The sequence below is a fragment of the Nycticebus coucang genome, chromosome 14, assembly GCF_027406575.1.
Source record: "Nycticebus coucang isolate mNycCou1 chromosome 14, mNycCou1.pri, whole genome shotgun sequence".
NCBI lineage: Eukaryota > Metazoa > Chordata > Mammalia > Primates > Lorisidae > Nycticebus > Nycticebus coucang.
The window spans coordinates 55,435,915-55,454,212 of record NC_069793.1 but is presented as its reverse complement, the minus strand read 5'-3'; the positions used below and the strand labels follow the sequence as shown (position 1 = coordinate 55,454,212).

At 40.3% G+C, this 18,298-nt stretch overlaps 1 protein-coding gene across 5 annotated transcripts in view; it reads right to left on the bottom strand.

Annotated features, from left to right (window-relative positions):
* DENND5A (DENN domain containing 5A) overlaps positions 1-18,298 on the bottom strand; it is a 104,798-nt gene that overhangs the window by 11,258 nt on the left and 75,242 nt on the right. For 2 of the 5 annotated variants that reach the window (XM_053561346.1, XM_053561348.1), the window contains 5 exons: positions 17,752-17,883; positions 11,356-11,508; positions 2,542-2,716; positions 713-797; positions 127-255 (listed from right to left, as the gene is read on the bottom strand). In XM_053561346.1, the coding sequence (XP_053417321.1) occupies positions 127-255; positions 713-797; positions 2,542-2,716; positions 11,356-11,508; positions 17,752-17,883 (674 nt within the window). Of the gene's footprint in view, positions 1-126; positions 256-712; positions 799-2,541; positions 2,717-11,355; positions 11,509-17,751; positions 17,884-18,298 lie in introns of all 5 variants that reach the window. The other 3 variants (XM_053561349.1, XM_053561350.1, XM_053561351.1) reach the window with 2 other exon arrangements.

Here is an 18,298-nt window from a genome sequence, read left to right as displayed (position 1 = left end):
CAATTTGAGGTTAGCTGAATGCAGAAGCAATGACATACTAAATACTCCTCCTTCCCACACAGGCGTTTCCAATCCCTCCCCACCATTCCTGGGAGCCTGCTTCTACTCCAGGTAGAGTGGCCTTACTTGGTGAGCTCATGGTCTGAGAGAAGCTGCTTAAGGTGTCTGGACAGTAACTTTTTTTCCATAGACAGTCGCACCCATGCTCTGGCCTTTCCCACATCAGTCTTGATTTCCCCAATGTTCTGGATGTGCCTGCAGGAGGAATGCAAAAGGGAAGTGGAAGGTGGGAGGCAAAATCACTGCGACTACCTCACCTGTAAAGCCAAAGGATGCCTATCCCACCCCCCTGGAAGAGCGTATCTCTCATCAAATTCTAGGCTCCCATATAGCTTTGATACATGGGCTCACCACAGTTTGAGGGGGGAAAAGACAGTATACCCCTTAAAATGCCAGACCAACCCTGAAACCATAGGCCTTGAAATACTCTCCTATGCTCCTTCACCCTGGTAGAGTTTTCCAAAAATATCAGGAAACCCAACTGTAAGTACAGCTCTACAAATGGATCATCAAGCACAAGACGAAAAAGGAGAGCTTCCTGGTTAGCTGAGATGTTACAGGAGCCACTGAGATCTTGTTATTGAAAGTGGACACCAAAGTGCAACCAAAACCTAGATTTTAGTGGCTTTATTACACATGATCCCATACTGACCTCATATCCTGAATCAGGGAGATCCTCAGGGGAGGCATGACTGAGCTGGTATCAGACTTCCTCCGTTCTGAATCAAGAAGTATTCCTAGAACAGAAAGATAGTCATGTCCAAAAAGATCTGAATATCAAAATAACTGACTAACCTTCTTTTCTCTCAAGTCACAAATCTCTATGGAAAATAGTTGGTTATATCAGTAACACTTTAATCAATCACATCATAAATATTTATTAAATTCATAGAGATCACATTTTATATTTTTATGTATATAGTACCTTATTTAATTATCTAACAACTTAGATAGTCAAGGAAATTATCACAACATCCCCACTTAACAAAAGAGGAAACTGAAGTTCAGAGAGATTAGCTGCTCTGCCTAGGTCACCATGGGGCAGTCAGGATTAGAACACAAATCTGGCTCCTGATCTATCATAACTCATGGAAGCAGTATTTCTACTTGGATACTGTTCACATCATGTTCTGACTTCAAAATGGGCTACAAAAGAGCCAAAATAATGTATAAAGAACCTGTCCCCGGGGGCGGCGCCTGTGGCTCAGTGAGTAGGGCGCCGGCCCCATATGCCGAGGGTGGCGGGTTCAAGCCCAGCCCTGGCCAAACTGCAACAAAAAAATAGCCGGGCGTTGTGGCGGGTGCCTGTAGTCCCAGCTGCTCGGGAGGCTGAGACAAGAGAATCGCGTAAGCCCAAGAGTTGGAGGTTGCTGTGAGCCGTGTGCCGCCACGGCACTCTACCCGAGGACGGTACAGTGAGACTCTGTCTCTACTAAAAAAAAAAAAAAAAAAAAAGAACCTGTCCCCAAATGTATGGAACCTCCAGGAGAAGAGAAGATACAATATCTTGAAATCCTCATGTCTGGCCTAAAGCTTAAACTTAAGTGTTTCATTATCAAGCTATTGAGAATTCTTGGCTACAGTTTCTCCCTCAGCAATAACTTTTACAGCTTTGTTAGAGGACTCTGTGCTCCTACAGATACAGAAAATAAGACCACGTAGAGAACTCTTATCCCTGTTTTCCAGCCAATTATCTCCCCACATTCAGTGCTTAGTTGAGGTCAACTAGGTTGAAAGCAAAGACTTCATGTCCATCTGTTCACCTCATTTAATTAATCTTTACCATTAGTATAAGAACATCCAAGAAAGGCAAACAAACTCTTTGTGAGAGAGGGGAGAACAAAGGATGGTGTGAAGGGGAGATGCAGCCAAGAGGTAAAATGAGAAGGAGGGAGACTATCTGGAAGGGGCACTGTGGAGTGGTATGTAAGAGCACCAGACCAGGAGACAAGAGGCCTGCCTCCTATTCTAGCATCTTCCATTAGTTCACTGTGTGATCTTAAGTAAATCTAATTCTTCTCTGACCTTACTTTCTTCCTCTTACAAAATAAAGGGGCTGCACTAGATGATCGCTAGAGTCCCTACGCTCTACGACATTTTTATTAAATTAGAAACACAAATAAAAGTGTAAGGGATAATTCACACCAGACCTTGACTTTGAGGAGTTCCAAAGGAAGGATAATGACCAACAGCTCTCTTGACTAATAGGATAGATAATCTCAATGCCCATGTCAGAGAAATAAAACAAAAGACTCTAAAAACAGCTTGCTTGAAACACAGGACACTAGTACTATAGTAAAACTCAAATTCATTTGTAAGACTGGTCTCTTACTGATATAAATTTTCTATCTTGCTGATCAAAAGGGGACAGAAACACATAATGAAAACAACTTCCATAACTTGGGTATGCTCTGTGGTTCAGAGACCTTGATAGTTCAGTATTTAAAATAGAAAACATTCCAGAGCAAAGGCTTCATTGACCTGAAATAATATGCTTCAGATGATCACTCCAGTGGGAGATGGAAAAGTAGGCAGAGGTAGTTCTCTCCAATGTTGCAGAGACCATCATACCTGAGGCAGTGAAACTTCCTGATGTGAGTTTTCTCTGCCGGTTTTCCTGATAATGTAATAGGTGGGACCACAAGGCTGACTTACCCTGGAATCAATGCAAGGGAAAAATAAATATCAGTTTAGATTTCAAAGGTCAAGGCTTTTAAACTTATGTTATAGATACAGGTTTTTGCTAAAAAGTATCTGTACTTTTTCTGTTTAGTATGCACCTGAGACCCAATGCAAATATATCTCCTTACTAAAATATAGGAGAAATATAAAAAATGGAACCAAAAAAAGGAAATAATCCTTTAGGAATAGGGAGGCAATACCAAAACAAAGCCTGGGAAGGGACAGTGGATAAGAACGGAAAAAGCAAATAACCTATCGAGCTCTAAATAGTCTGTTGTTTGAAGGTTGACTTGGGCAGAGCATGATGGCTTTTGTACAGAGAAGCAGATATCCAGTTTATGAGGTTCTATGACAGCGCCTGAATTTCTTAAAATACTTAAAGGATTCCTGCCCTTAGTGCAGCTAAAAAGAGTAAGTCATCACCATGATGTGGATTTACTCTTGAACAACATATAGTTGAAGAAGCCTGAGAGAAGATAGGCTATACTTAACTACAAGGCTGAGATAAACTAGTCAATACAATAGAACTTTCACATTTAGAAATACAGGAATTGCAACTCAAATTATTTGAGACATGTAGTAATTTTTTATTTTGCTAAGGCACAAATGTGAACAGCATTTACATGTCTGATGTAAGGGAGCAATTCAGCTAGGAGGTAATGAGTCAGCATAGCTGGCCACCCAGCACTGCTTGTCTCCTTCTAATCCAGTGGTTCTCGACCTTCCTAATGCCGTGATATATTTTCATTGTTACAAAGGGCTCGCGACCCACAGGTTGAGAACTGCTGTTCTAATCTTTGTTCAGTATGTTGTAAGCCTTGTTAAGTGATAAAAACTTTATTTCAGATTTGCAATAAGAGTCCCTATTTAGTTGATATAAATGTGGTATGTCTGTTTTAGTAGAAAGATTTATTAATAATTTTATAAATGAATTATAATGAATTATAACTTAATTAACTCATTATAAATGAGTTCTATATTAATAAAAGCAGTAATAATAATAGAAGCTATCATGTCTATCAGAGACTTGCTATGAACTAAGCATTATGTTAAATGTTTAAAAAGCAATATTTTAATTAATGCTCCCAACAATCCTACAAGGTGAATAGCTCTATCCTCATTTTCTTTAGAAAAGAGCAAATCAAGGATCAGAAAGTTTAAGTAAGATCACACCATTAGTAAGTAGAGTGTTGGGATTCAAGCTAAAGTCTATCTAATGTCAGAACCATTGCCTTTTTATTTTTTTTGAGACAGAGTCTTGCTCTGTCAGCTGGGCTAGCATCAGCCTAGCTCACAGCAATCTCAAACTCCTGCATTCTAGTGAGTCTCTTGCCACAGCCTCCAGAGTAGCTGGGACCACAGGTGCCTAGCTAATTTTTCTATTTTTGGTGGAGGTGAGGTCGCCCTCTGTAGAGTACCGTGGCATCACAGCTCATAGCAACCTCACTCTTGCTTAGGCTGGTCTTGAACTGCTGAGTTCAAGGAATCCTCCCACCTTAGCCTCCTAGAGTGCTAGGATTACAGGTGTGAGCCACCTCGTCTAGTAGGAACCATTCCTCTTAATAATTATGCTATATAAGTTGATTCTGGAAAAGATCGTTTAACATTTGAGGTTATAGTTTCTGAAGAAAATTTTGTGCCCTGGTATGAAAGAAAATATTTACAGTCTTAAAATTTATGTCCTGGGTGGCACCTGTGGCTCAAAGGAGTAGGGCGCCGGCCCCATATGCTGGAGGTGGCGGGTTCAAACCCAGCCCCAGCCAAAAACTGCAAAAAACAAAAAAAAAAAATTATGTCATGAGAACACAGAGATCTATTTTGTTTCTATTCACCAACCTGATCTACTTTGGAAAAAAAAGTCAAACAATTGAATGGAAAGAAGCCCTCATCTATAGGACAGCAAGTTGTCAAAAACCCCACAAAACTAGCCGGGCGTTGTGGCGGGCGCCTGTAGTCCCAGCTACTCGGGAGGCTGAGGCAAGAGAATAGCTTAAGCCCAGGAGTTGGAGGTTGCTGTGAGCTGGGTGAGGCCACGGCACTCTACCGAGGGCCATAAAGTGAGACTCTGTCTCTACAAAAAAAAACAAAAACAAAAAAACCCACAAATTTCCTTGTGTTTTCTACAAGATTTACACAACTCAAAACAACACCCAACGTCAATGGCAATTAAAAAATATATACAGGCAGGCTCGGCACGCATAGCTCAATGAGTAGGGTGCTGGTCACAGACACCAAGGCTGGTGAATTCGGGACCCGGGCCTGCTAAACAACAATGACAACTGCAACCAAAAAATAGCTGGGCATTGTGGCGGGCGCCTGTAGTCTCAGCTACTTGGGAGGCTGAGGCAAGAGAATTGCTTAAGCCCAAGAGTTGGAGGTTGCTGTGAGCTGTGACACCACAGTACTCTAACAAGGGCAACACAGTAAGACTCTGTCTCAAAACCAAAACAAAACATAGAGCGTACGCGCGCCAGGAGCGGTTCCTCACACCTGTAATCCTAGCTTTCTGGGAGGCCGAGGTGGATGGATTGCCTGAGCTCAGGAGTTCGAGACCAGCCTGAGCAAGAGCAGAGCAAGACGCAGTCTCTAAAAATAGCTGGGCATTGTGGCGAGCATCTGTAGTCCCAGCTACTTGGTAGGCTGAGGCAAGAGAATCTCTTGAGCCAAGAGTTTGAGGTTGCTGTGAGCTATAACACCACAGCACTCAAGTACAGACAACTAAGTGAGACTCTATCTCTCTTTCATACACGAAAATTAGAAATTACTCAGCTGGGCTTGTGCAGGTGGGCGCAGGATGGTAAAACAGAAGAGAAAAATTCCCAAAGTGACAGAGAAAAAGAACAAAAAGTTGAAGAAGGCATCAACAGAAGAGACACTGTTGACATCTGAGGCCTCTCCAGGCCTTGAGGAAGCACACCTGGAGGAAAGAGTGGCCCACACAGCAGTGCAGGACGTGGATACCGAGCTGTCCCCAGAGGAGAAGCAGATCCTGGAGAGGGAACGGAAAAAGGAGCGGAAGAAAGCAGAGCGACAGCATTTATGGGAGTCAGGCATCGCAGCCCAGAACCCTAGAGCTAGGTACTCAGGGGCAGAGCTGCCCCTGGCCTACCTCTGTGGGTGGGCCCTGCTGGGGGAGGCCTTGGATCACCTCCTCGTGGGGTCCATGCTGGCGGGGCAAGCCTCACCACCAGCAGGTCTGGGCTGGACAGGCCAGGCCTGGCCTTCCAGCTCCACAGACTATGATGGACCCTTCCCTCTCACCTGCTGAGTTTTGTAGATGATAACAGGTTTTGATACCTGTAGAGCAGATGTTACTCTGAAATGACCCAGAGACACCAGTCCTGGCCTTCAGTCCATTTCCCATATGTACACACTCTGCTGGCTATGTTTTCAATAAAAACAAGCCCTCTTCGGGCTGTGGCTCTTAAAAAAAAATTAGAAATTACCAGGTCTTATTCATCAAAATATCAAATACTTCAAAAAATGGAGATATCCAACATTAATAAGACCTGCAACTCCTATACACCATTACCAGGAAGATCTATTAATATATCTAGGAAATAAAGCTCTTTGACTTAGTAATTCAATTTCTAGAAATCCATTCAAGCATCTGTTTATCAAAACCCTCAGAAAATGGGCTCCTGGCTGGGCACAGTGGCTCACACCTATAATGCTAGCACTCTGGCAGGAGGATCACTTGAGGTCAGGAGTTCAAAACAAGCCTGAGCAAGCCAGGCATAGTGGCTCACGCCCATAATCCTAGCATTCTGGGAGGCAGAGGTGGATGCACAAGAGTTGGAGGTTGCTGTGAGGAGCTCAGGAGTTTCAGACCAGCCTGAGCAATAGAGAGACCCTTTCTCTACTAAAAATAGAAAAACTGAAGCAAGATGATCACTTGAGCCCAAGAGCTTGAAGTTGCGGTGAGCCTTGACCCCATGGCATTCTACTCAGGGCATCGGAATGAGACCCTATCTCAGGGGGAAAAAAAAAAAGACAAGCCTGAGCAAAAGTGAGACCCCATTGCTACAAAAACAAACAACAACAAAAAATACACAGAAAAAAAGCAGCTGGCCATGGTGACACACACCTGTAGTTTTAGCTACTCAGGAGGCTGAGGCAGGAGGATAGCTTGAGCCCAGGAGTTTGAGGTTGCATTGAGCTGTGATGACAACACTGCACTCTAGCCAGTAAGACAGAGTGAGACTCTGTTTCAAAAAAATAAAAATAAAAATAAAAACAAACAAACAACAAAGGTTTCTAAAAGGGGAGGGACTTTTATCTTATTCAGCACTCCAGCATCTAGGCTGAGTAGGAAGGCAGCCTAACAGAACTCAATGAAACTGAATGTGACACACACTAAATCAGCTAGTCACCAGAGGGTCCTGACATGCAGTAATGCTCACAAGAGAAAAAGCAGGCCACTGTGCCAGAAGGAAGTTGACAGAGATTCCACAGGCGAGGAGGAAGAGGGAGGGCCAGGGTGGGAAAGTGGCAACTAGGCTGCTGTACTTGGGTCTTTCTAGTTCAAGGGACATGGATTACTCTTTTCCCTTTTTTGCAAAGGAGCTGAGACTGCATGGCTCAGTACAACCTGATTACCTATTTGGCGATATAGCCACACAATAAACAGCACCAGATTCTCTAAGAATGTCATAAGCATGAAAGATGAGAAACAAACCCTTTACACATACCAATCCCCAAATGGTAGCAGTTATATAACCAGCATTAAAAACCAAACCCCACCTCTAACTGCCAGAAAAACAAACTATAGTTGGAAGCTCATCTTGGAGAATGTCATCAAAAGCCAAAGAAAGTGGTGAGGATAACAGGTTTTTATGAAGACTTGCTGTAGGTCCCCTGCATGAGAACAGTTAAGGCTGACAACAACATTCAGGAAGTCAGTAGCAAAAACTGCTGCCTAGGTTCTTTCTACTTTCTAAGCAGCTCAGTAAGATGCCCCCCAGGAGAAGATGCTAAGATCACTTTCTGAGAAGGAACTTAGCTATTACCTAGGCTCATGATGGAGGGGAGTAGGTGACCAGGGTGTGACCTTTAGACTGGATCATAACCAAAGAATGTCTCAGCAGGATGAAGATGTTCTACACACAGGATAGCAAAATGGAGGCCTGAGGAGAACATGCTGGTAGGAACCTACCATAGATAGAGTCAATCTCCAGCAGAACATGTATCCCCAAGGTTACAAATGCCTGCCAGAAGCACAGACCCTCACTTTCCTATGATATCACTGTCACTGCTTTACTTTCAGAGCTCCAAAAGCTGGGACTCAGAACAAAATGGAATCTCAACTAAAAAGCCCCCAATATTTTACACTTGTTTCCTCTCTATCCAAAATGAGAGAGGGATCATCAAATAGACTAAAAAAAAAAAAAAAAATTCCCCATGCTATGAAAATTCTTACAGAATATTGCTACAAAGCCTCAGAGGACAAGTTCAGGACATGCAGTGACATGAAACTTTTTTTCAAAATGCAGGGAAAAGCCTCAACAACTCCCTAGAGATTTTTATGGTAAATATTAAAAAGTTTAGGAAGGTATATATTTTACAAAAAAAAAAAAAAGAAAGAAAGAACGAGTTCAATTACAGTGCCAGGCTTGCTAAATTTTAAGGGAAATGATGAGAAGATATGTATGTTCCACTCAGTTGTTAGAACAGAAAGCAACAGAAGGGCGGTGCTTGTGGCTCAGTGAGTAGGGTGCCGGCCCCATATGCCGAGGGTGGCGGGTTCAAACCCAGCCCCGGCCAAACAGCAACAAAAAAATAGCCGGGCGTTGGGGCGGGCGCCTGTAGTCCCAGCTACTTGGGAGGCTGAGGCAAGAGAATCGCATAAGCCCAAGAGTAGAGGTTGCTGTGAGCCGTGTGACGCCACGGCACTCTACCCGAGGGCGGTACAGTGAGACTCTGTCTGTACAAAAAAAAAAAAGAAAGCAACAGAAATCTTTCACATAAGAACCTATTATAGTGTCATATGTTGCACAAATGTCACATGCCAGGTACTTATTTGGGTTATATTTAGTTATCACAACAACTGAAATGTAGGTTTTATTAACTACTTACCTTTTATGGTTTTGGAAGATAAGGCTAAGAAATCACAAGTCATTTATTTAAACTCCTCTAGCAGAACTAGGATTCAAATCCAAGTCTTTCTAACCCATGGCTTACGGTGTTGCTAATACACTACAGGACTTTCAAACTTTCAGAGATGCAATACATAATTTTTAACATAAAAAAATTTACAATAATCACAGTGTTGTTTACAATACTGAAAAATATCAATGACAAGGGATTGATTAAAGCATGGCATATATAAAGGGTGGCCATAAAGTTTGTGTACAATTTAAAGTAGTTGTCTATTTTAAATTGCACATGAACCACCCTGTATAATGGATGTGGTAATTAAAACTGAGATTTTAGTAAAATAACCACAACCATTTACAAACAGCCAGAAAATAGACACCGAGCTTAGTGTTTATATGCATGATCTTATGCAGGCGGGTATATTTGAAATTCCACCATACATAGAAGAAAACAAATTAGAGAAGCTAGGTACCTGGCTCAGTTTCTTAAAGTTATTAAGTGGGAATCACATTTCAAACCCAGAAGAGACAGGGAACCTACAATCTCAAAGCCATATGTGGCTCTCCAGATCCCCAAGTGCAGCCCTTGGACCAAATCCAAACTTCACAGAACAAATCCCTTTTAAGAAAGGGACTTATAAAATTTGGATTCCGTCAAAAGGCCACACTCAAGGATCAAGAAGGCCACATATGACCCCAAGGCTAGAGGTTCCTCCTCCCCAACCCCCCGCAATACTTACAATACTATCACCTAAAAATTAGTTAAGGACACAGAAAAGATATAAGATAAAAAGAAAGCAAATTACAAAATATAATGCCATTTGGATTTTTTTAAAAACAGCTTTATTGATATATAAGTTCATATAACAACATGCACTTTTAAGGTATACAAATTTCTATAAAAACCAAGTCTGGGTTTTAATCACTGCTGTCTAATTCTAGAACATTTTCATTGCCCCCCAAAAAGAAATTCTATATGCATTAGTAGTCACCCCTCATTCCTCCCTTCCTCTAGCCCAGTAGTTCTCAACCTTCCTAATGCCGCGACCCTTTAATACACTTCCTCATGTTGTGGTGACCCCCACAAATTTCGTTGCTATCGAAAATAATTTTATGGTTGGGGGTCACCACAACATGAGGATCTGTGTTAAAGGGTCGCGGCATTAGGAAGGTTAAGAACCACTGCTGTAGCCCCTGGCAACCCTTAATCTGCTATCTATGGATTTGCCTATTTTGAGCATTTTATATAAATGAGATTATACAGTATGTGTTGTTTGGGGTCTGGCTTCTTTCACTCAGTATGTTTTTAAAGTTCATCCATGTTGTAACATGTATCTGTCGTACTTCACTCCCTTTATTACTAGTAACAGTCCATTAGATACACATACTACAATAAGGCTGTCCACTCATCAGCTGATGGACATTTGGGCTGTTTCCACTTTCTTGTATTCAAGTTTTTATGTAGACATGTTTTCACTTCTCTTAGGTATAAGTAGGTTTGCTGGGTCAACATTTTGAGGATCTGCCGGACTGTTTTCCAAAGTGGCAGCACCATTTATATTCCCAACAGCAATGTATCATGGTTCCAGTTTCTCCACATCCTTCCTAATACTTGTTATTGTTGATCTATTTTATTTTAGCTATCCTAGTAGGTGTAAAATAGTATTACATTGTGATTCTGTTGGATTACATTGTGGTTCTGTTAGATTTTTATATATACGACTGTATATGCAAGATAATATGCGTACAGAAAAACATTCTGAAGAACAGGCATGGTAGATTGTTACTATATCCATTACAATACAAACTTCGGTAAGGCAGAGATCTTGGTCTCTTTTGTTCACTGAGATATATTAAGTGTCCACAACAGTGCCTGCTACACTGTAGGCCCTCAATAAATATTTGCTGGATACTAATACGTATTTTCTAATTTTTCTATGATAAAACTGCTTTTCAACATTTTTCAAGTTCTTTTCAAGTTTAAAAATAAAAACTATCTGTCTTGACTACCCATTGAAAGTAAAGTATTTTGAAATAAGATAATTCTTTGGGTATTAAGTAACCAAACTCAACTTCCTGAGGCCTTCTTTCAAATCTTTGATGGTTTATCATTTGCATATAAAAGAAATGTCAATAACAGGCCTTTCCCCACTGGGAATGCAGAATTAGTGAAGGGCCTTTACAGTATGTTTATACATCCTGGGCTCCAACTTCTCTCTGCTCCAGCTCTAGACTAGGGCCAGCTGCCAAACAGGCTGGCCTTCAGCTCTACTCCCAGGAAGGAATAGGCCACTTGTAAAAAGTTTGGCAGGCACACAGATCTATGAAGTTTATCTTTAAGGAAAACAGTTTGAATCATATTTATTTATGTGTTTAATTAACTATTTCAAGTCTCAGTCCTTGAGCATAGTGTACCATTCTTCAAAGCCAGTCAGCTACACAAAAAAAGTATGGGAAGGCTAGTAAAAGAAAATGGGAAGACAGGTTGCTCACCAGGGAGATGCTAGACATCCATTACCTGTTTCACTTGTAGCCCATGACTCCAGATCCTTTCCAGGAGGTCACAAAGGCTGGCAATCAGTGTGTTCTCTTCTACCCCTGTGATGTTCACCTCCCCATGTCCTAGCTCCACAGCCTCTCGGCCCATTTTCTCCACCAGCATCCTCTTGGTCTACAAGAAATCAGTCCATAGGATTAGGCAGCCACAGTGAACATGATCACAAAACTGGAGAGGATTTTTGCACCTTGCACAGCTGGACTGGGAGGCACAAGATGAATAACCCCCAAGACATACAGTATATTTATACCCACACAGGTCAGATTATGTGCAAGTGCATGCTTTAAAAATTTAGTTACAAAGAAGAACTCAGCAATCAATATATAATGCTTGGCCACTGATTTCATTACACTGCATTCAGTTTTTGCATTTATGAGATGAAAAGAGCTGAATAAAACCCTTCAGTCATGCTCACCTCTGACATTCTCTAATTTTCACTGTTTAAATGACCTTACTAAATAAAACTTCAAGCATAGAAACATATCTGAAGTAATTGTCAAGAGCATAAAAACTTGAGGGTAATTTTACTTTTAGATGAAAGTTTCAAATGCTGGTGGCGCCTGTGGCTCAGAGGAGTAGGGCGCCGGCCCCATATGCTGGAGGTGGTGGGTTCAAGCCCAGCCCCTGCCAAAAACTGCAAAAAAAAAAAAAAAAAAAAAGAAAGTTTCAAATGCTTATTGTATAGTATTAAAAAAAAGGTGGGGGGGGGGCTGGTGCGGTGCTGGCTGTAGGAGAAGACGTGGAAGTTGCTTTTCCCACTAAAATACATCAAGTATATGCCCAACCTTCATGAAAATCAATAGAGAACCAAAGCGCCTTTTTGTGGGTGGCCTTAGTGAGATGGTTTCTGAGACAGACCTGCAAAATCAGTTCAGCAGATCTGGAGAAGTTTCTGATGTGGAGATCATCACACGGAAAGATGACCAAGGAAACCCACAGAAAATTTTTGCATATATCAACATCAAAGTAGCAGAAGCAGACCTGAAAAAGTGTATGTCTGTTTTAAATAAAACAAAATGGAAAGGTGGAACACTGCAAATTCAGCTAGCAAAAGAAAGCTTTTTGCACAGATTGGCCCAAGAAAGAGAAGAAGCAAAAGCAAAAAAAGAAAAATTAACAACAGGCAACACCAACTTGTTAGAAAAGATGGGAGGGGCAAATTTCCATATGAAAGCTGTGCCAGGATCAATTATTAATATCTATGCACCCAACCAGAATGCACCTCAATTTATAAGAGAAACTCTAACAGACATGAGCAACTTGATTTCCTCCAACTCTATAATAGTCGGAGATTTTAACACTCCTTTGGCAGTGATGGACAGATCCTCCAACAAAAAGCTGAGTAAAGAAATTCTAGATTTAAATCTAACCATCCAGCATTTAGATTCTACAGAACATTTCATCCCAACAAAACTGAATACACATACTTCTCATCAACCCACGGAACTTACTCCAGAATCGATCACATCTTAGGTCACAAGGCTAACGTCAGCAAATTTAAAGGAATAGAAATTATTCCATGCATCTTCTTGGACCATCATGGAATAAAACTTGAGATGAGTAACAACAGGAATCTGCATACACATACAAAAACATGGAAGTTAAACAACCTTATGCTGAATGATAGCTGGGTCAGAGATGAGATCAAGAAGGAAATTGCCAAATTTCTGGAACAAAACGACAATGAAGACACGAAATATCAGAACCTCTGGGACACAGCAAAGGCAGTTCTAAGAGGGAAATTTATAGCACTGCAAGCCTTCCTCAGGAGAACGGAAAGAGAGGAAGTAAGCAACTTAATGGGACATCTCAAGAGACTGGAAATGGAAGAACACTCCAACCCCAAATCCAGTAGAAGGAAAGGAATAACCAAAATCAGAGCAGAACTAAATGAAATTGAAAACAAAAGAATAATACAACAGATCAATAAATCAAAAAGCTGGTTTTTTGAAAAGGTCAACAAAATAGATAAACCTTTGGCCAACCTAATCAGGAAAAAAAGAGTAAAATCTCTAATCTCATCAATCAGAAATAACAAAGACAAAATAACAACAGACTCCTCAGAAATCCAAAAAATCCTTAATGAATATTACAAGAAACTTTACTCTCAGAAATACGAAAATCTGAAGGAAATCGACCGTTACTTGGAAGTACGTCACCTTCCAAGACTTAATCAAAAACAAGTGGAAATGTTGAACAGGCCCATATCAAGTTCAGAAATATCATCAACCATACAAAATCTCCCCAAAAAGAAAAGCCCGGGACCAGATGGTTTCACGTCAGAATTCTACCAAACCTTTAAAGAGGAATTAGTACCTATACTACTCAACCTGTTCCAAAAGGTAGAAAAAGAAGGAAGACTACCCAACACATTCTATGAAGCAAACATCACCCTGATCCCCAAACCAGGAAAAGACCCAACAAGAAAAGAAAATTATAGACCAATATCACTAATGAATATAGATGCAAAAATATTCAACAAGATTCTAACAAATAGAATCCAGCAACATATCAAACAAATCATACATCATGACCAAGTCGGTTTTATCCCAGGGTCTCAAGGCTGGTTCAATATACGTAAATCTATAAATGTAATACAGCACATAAACAAATTAAAAAACAAAGACCATGTGATTCTCTCAATCGATGCAGAAAAAGCTTTTGATAACATCCAACATCCATTCATGATCAGAACACTTAAGAAAATTGGTATAGAAGGGACATTTCTTAAACTGATAGAGGCCATCTACAGCAAACCCACAGCCAATATCACATTGAATGGAGTTAAATTGGAATCATTTCCACTTAGATCTGGAACCAGACAAGGCTGCCCATTGTCTCCATTGCTCTTTAACATTGTAATGGAAGTTTTAGCCACCGCAATTAGGGAAGAAAAGGCGATCAAGGGTATCCACATAGGGTCAGAAGACATCAAACTTTCGCTCTTCGCAGATGATATGATTGTATATCTGGAAAATACTAGGGATTCTACTACAAAACTCTTAGAAGTGATTAAGGAATACAGCAGTGTCTCAGGTTACAAAATCAACATTCATAAATCGGTAGCCTTTATATATACCAACAATAGTCAAGTTGAAAAAACAATTAAGGACTCTATCCCATTCACAGTAGTGCCAAAGAAGATGAAATACTTGGGAGTTTATCTAACAAAGGATGTGAAAGATCTATATAAAGAGAACTATGAAACTCTAAGAAAAGAGATAGCTGAGAATGTTAACAAATGGAAAAATATACCATGCTCATGGTTGGACAGAATCAACATTGTTAAAATGTCCATACTACCCAAAGGAATATATAATTTCAACGCAATCCCCATTAAAGCTCCGCTGTCATACTTTAAAGATCTTGAAAAAATAATACTTCGTTTTATATGGAATCAGAAAAAACCTCGAATAGCCAAAACATTACTCAAAAATAAAAACAAAGTAGGAAGAATCACGCTACCTGACCTCAGACTATACTACAAATCGATAGTGATCAAAACAGCATGGTACTGGCACAAAAACAGAGAAGTAGATGTCTGGAACAGAATGGAGAACCAAGAGATGAATCCAGCTACTTACCGTTATTTAATCTTTGACAAACCAATTAAAAACATTCAGTGGGGAAAAGATTCCCTATTTAACAAATGGTGCTGGGTGAACTGGCTGGCAACCTGTAGAAGACTGAAACTGGACCCACACCTCTCACCATTAATCAAGATAGACTCTCACTGGATTAAAGATTTAAACCTAAGACATGAAACTATAAAAATACTAGAAGAGAGTGTAGGGAAAACCCTTGAAGAAATTGGATTGGGCGAGTTTTTTATGAGAAGGACCCCCCGGGCAATTGAAGCTGCTTCAAAAATACACTATTGGGACTTGATCAAACTAAAAAGCTTCTGCACAGCCAAGAACACAGTAAGTAAAGCAAGCAAACAGCCCTCAGAATGGGAGAAGATATTTGCAGGTTATGTCTCCGACAAAGGTTTAATAACCAGAATCCACAGAGAACTCAAACGCATTAGCAAGAAAAGAACAAGGGATCCCATTGCAGGCTGGGCAAGGGACTTGAAGAGAAACTTCTCTGAAGAAGACAGGCGCACGGCCTTCAGACATATGAAAAAATGCTCATCATCTTTAATCATCACAGAAATGCAAATCAAAACTACCTTGAGATATCATCTAACTCCAGTGAGACTAGCCTGTATCACAAAATCCCAAGACCAGAGATGTTGGCGTGGATGTGGAGAAAAGGGAACACTTTTGCACTGCTGGTGGGAATGCAAATTAATACATTCCTTTTGGAAAGAGATATGGAGAACACTTAGAGATCTAAAAATAGATCTGCCATTCAATCCTGTAATCCCCCTACTGGGCATATACCCAGAAGACCAAAAATCACACCATAACAAAGATATTTGTATCAGAATATTTATTGCAGCCCTATTCATAATTGCTAAGTCATGGAAAAAGCCCAAGTGCCCATCAATCCATGAATGGATTAATAAATTGTAGTATATGTACACCATGGAATATTATGCAGCCTTAAAGAAAGATGGAGACTTTACCTCTTTCGTGTTTACATGGATGGAGCTGGAACATATTCTTCTTAGTAAAGTGTCTCAAGAATGGAAGAAAAGTACCCAATGTACTCACCCTTATTATGAAACTAATGTAGGACCTTCACATGAAAGCTATAACCCAGTTACAACCTAAGAATAGGGAGAAAGGGGAAAGGGAGGGGAGGGAGGGGGAAGGAGGGGGATTAATGGGATTACACCTGTGGTGCATCTTACAAGGGTATATGTGAATCCTAGTAAATGTGGAATGTAAAGGTCTTAGCAAAATAACTAAGAAAATGCTACAAAAGCTATGTTAACTAATGTGATGAAAATGTGTCAAACGATCTATGAACCAAGTGTATGGTGCCCCACGATCATACTAATGTACACAGCTATGGTTTAATAAAAAAAAAAAAAAAGCCTATGCTTTATGATTAATCAGTTGTAATTAAACACTATGTGCCAGGCACTATACTAAGCATTGGACTACCTCATTTAAGCCTTTCGGCAATTCTATGAGATAACTATTATCATTGTTCCCAATTTACAAAGGAGGAAATTGAGGCCAAAGAACTTAAATAAGTTGCCCAAAATCATACAGCAGAAAAGCAACAGACTTGGCCTCTGGGTATAAATTTGCCTGAATCTTGAATCGAAGTTCTTAAATAAGATTTAATTACGCTATAAATTTGTGATATATAAAAATCTAAAAAGCAGGGGGGAAACAATCACCTCTAATCCTATATTTCCCACACTTTGGGAGGCCGAGGCAGGAGGATCATTTGAGGCCAAGAGTTCAAGACTAGGCTGGACAACATAGTGAAACCCCATCTCTACAAAAAAAGTTTTTAATTAGCCAGGAATGGTGGTGCTCACCTATAACCCTAGTTAATTGGGAGGCTGAGGTGAGAGTATCCCTTAAGCCCAGGAGTTCAACTTGGGCAACAGAAAAAGACCCTGTCTCTATAAGGAAAAAATAAATAAATAAAATAAAAATGCAGGAAAACATTTTTATTCACTGATGAACAAACAGGATATAGTAGACATCAAGTTAGCTGAATTGCCCTAAAAGTTATGGTATGCTGACTTGGTTATAAGACTTTTTGTTAGAAAGATTTAAATTCATAACTAAAACATTACAAATTAAGAATGACTGTCTTAGGTGGCGCCTGTGGCTCAAGGAGTAGGGCGCCAGTCCCATATGCCGGAGGTGGCAGGTTCAAACCCAGCCCCGGCCAAAAACCACAAAAAAAAAAAAAAAATAATAATAATAATAATAAAAAATAAAAGTAGACTTTAAAAAAAAAAAAGAATGACTGTCTTCAGAATAGAGAAAAACATCTAAACAACCTAAGCTTAAGGTGAATAACATACTTTTGAATACATAGTAGGTACCCAGCAAATTCCTCTTTCTAGACATAAGAGATCACTGCTACCAGAGCAAAAAAGAGGCTATATATATATATATATGACTAATCTGTCAAAGTAAGAATGAAGACAAATTTAAAGTAGTACAAGCTATCTTAAACTAAACACTGCACCTATCTCTCAGTTTTAAAAACTATAACTATACATTAATTTTATATCAAGCAAACATTTGCTCTCAATTAATGATTAACTGTATTTAAAACATATACAACTAATCCCAAGTTAACAGAATCTTAAAATTAGTACTATCTCATTATGCTAGCAGTATTTTTTAAATCAAGACAGTGGTGAAAGCCAAGACGTGGCCTCATCTTTGATGCCAAGAGAAACAGCACATATTCCCAAAGGTGTCCATAGTTTACCTTATTGCGGCATTCCTTCAGCAGGCCCTCTACAAACTTCCAGTTGGTCTGGGCAATCACTGATGGAGAAAGGTTTGACAGCTTGGGCTGGCGGATGGTGCTACCCATAGTCCGAGCTTCCTGAATGTACTTCTACAGCAAATAGAAAAATCAAAGACCCTTTGTATCCATGCACACAAACCTAGGTGACCAGCACTGATAGATGCCTAAAGAGGGCACCATCTCCCCATATTTTCTTTTTTCTTTTTTTTTTTTTGTAGAGACAGAGTTTTACTTTATTGCCCTCAGTAGAGTGCTGTGGCATCACACAGCTCACAGCAACCTCCAACTCCTGGGCTTAGGTGATTCTCTTGCCTAAGCCTCCCCAGTAACTGGGACTACAGGCACCCGCCACAACGCCCAGCTATTTTTTGTTGCAGTTTGGCTGGGGCCAGGTTTGAATCTGCCACCCTGGGTATATGGGGCGGGTACCCAAGTCACTGAGCCACAGGCGCCGCCCTCCCCATACTTCCTTAATGGCCTCTTTCTAGGCTCAGATAAAGTCAGG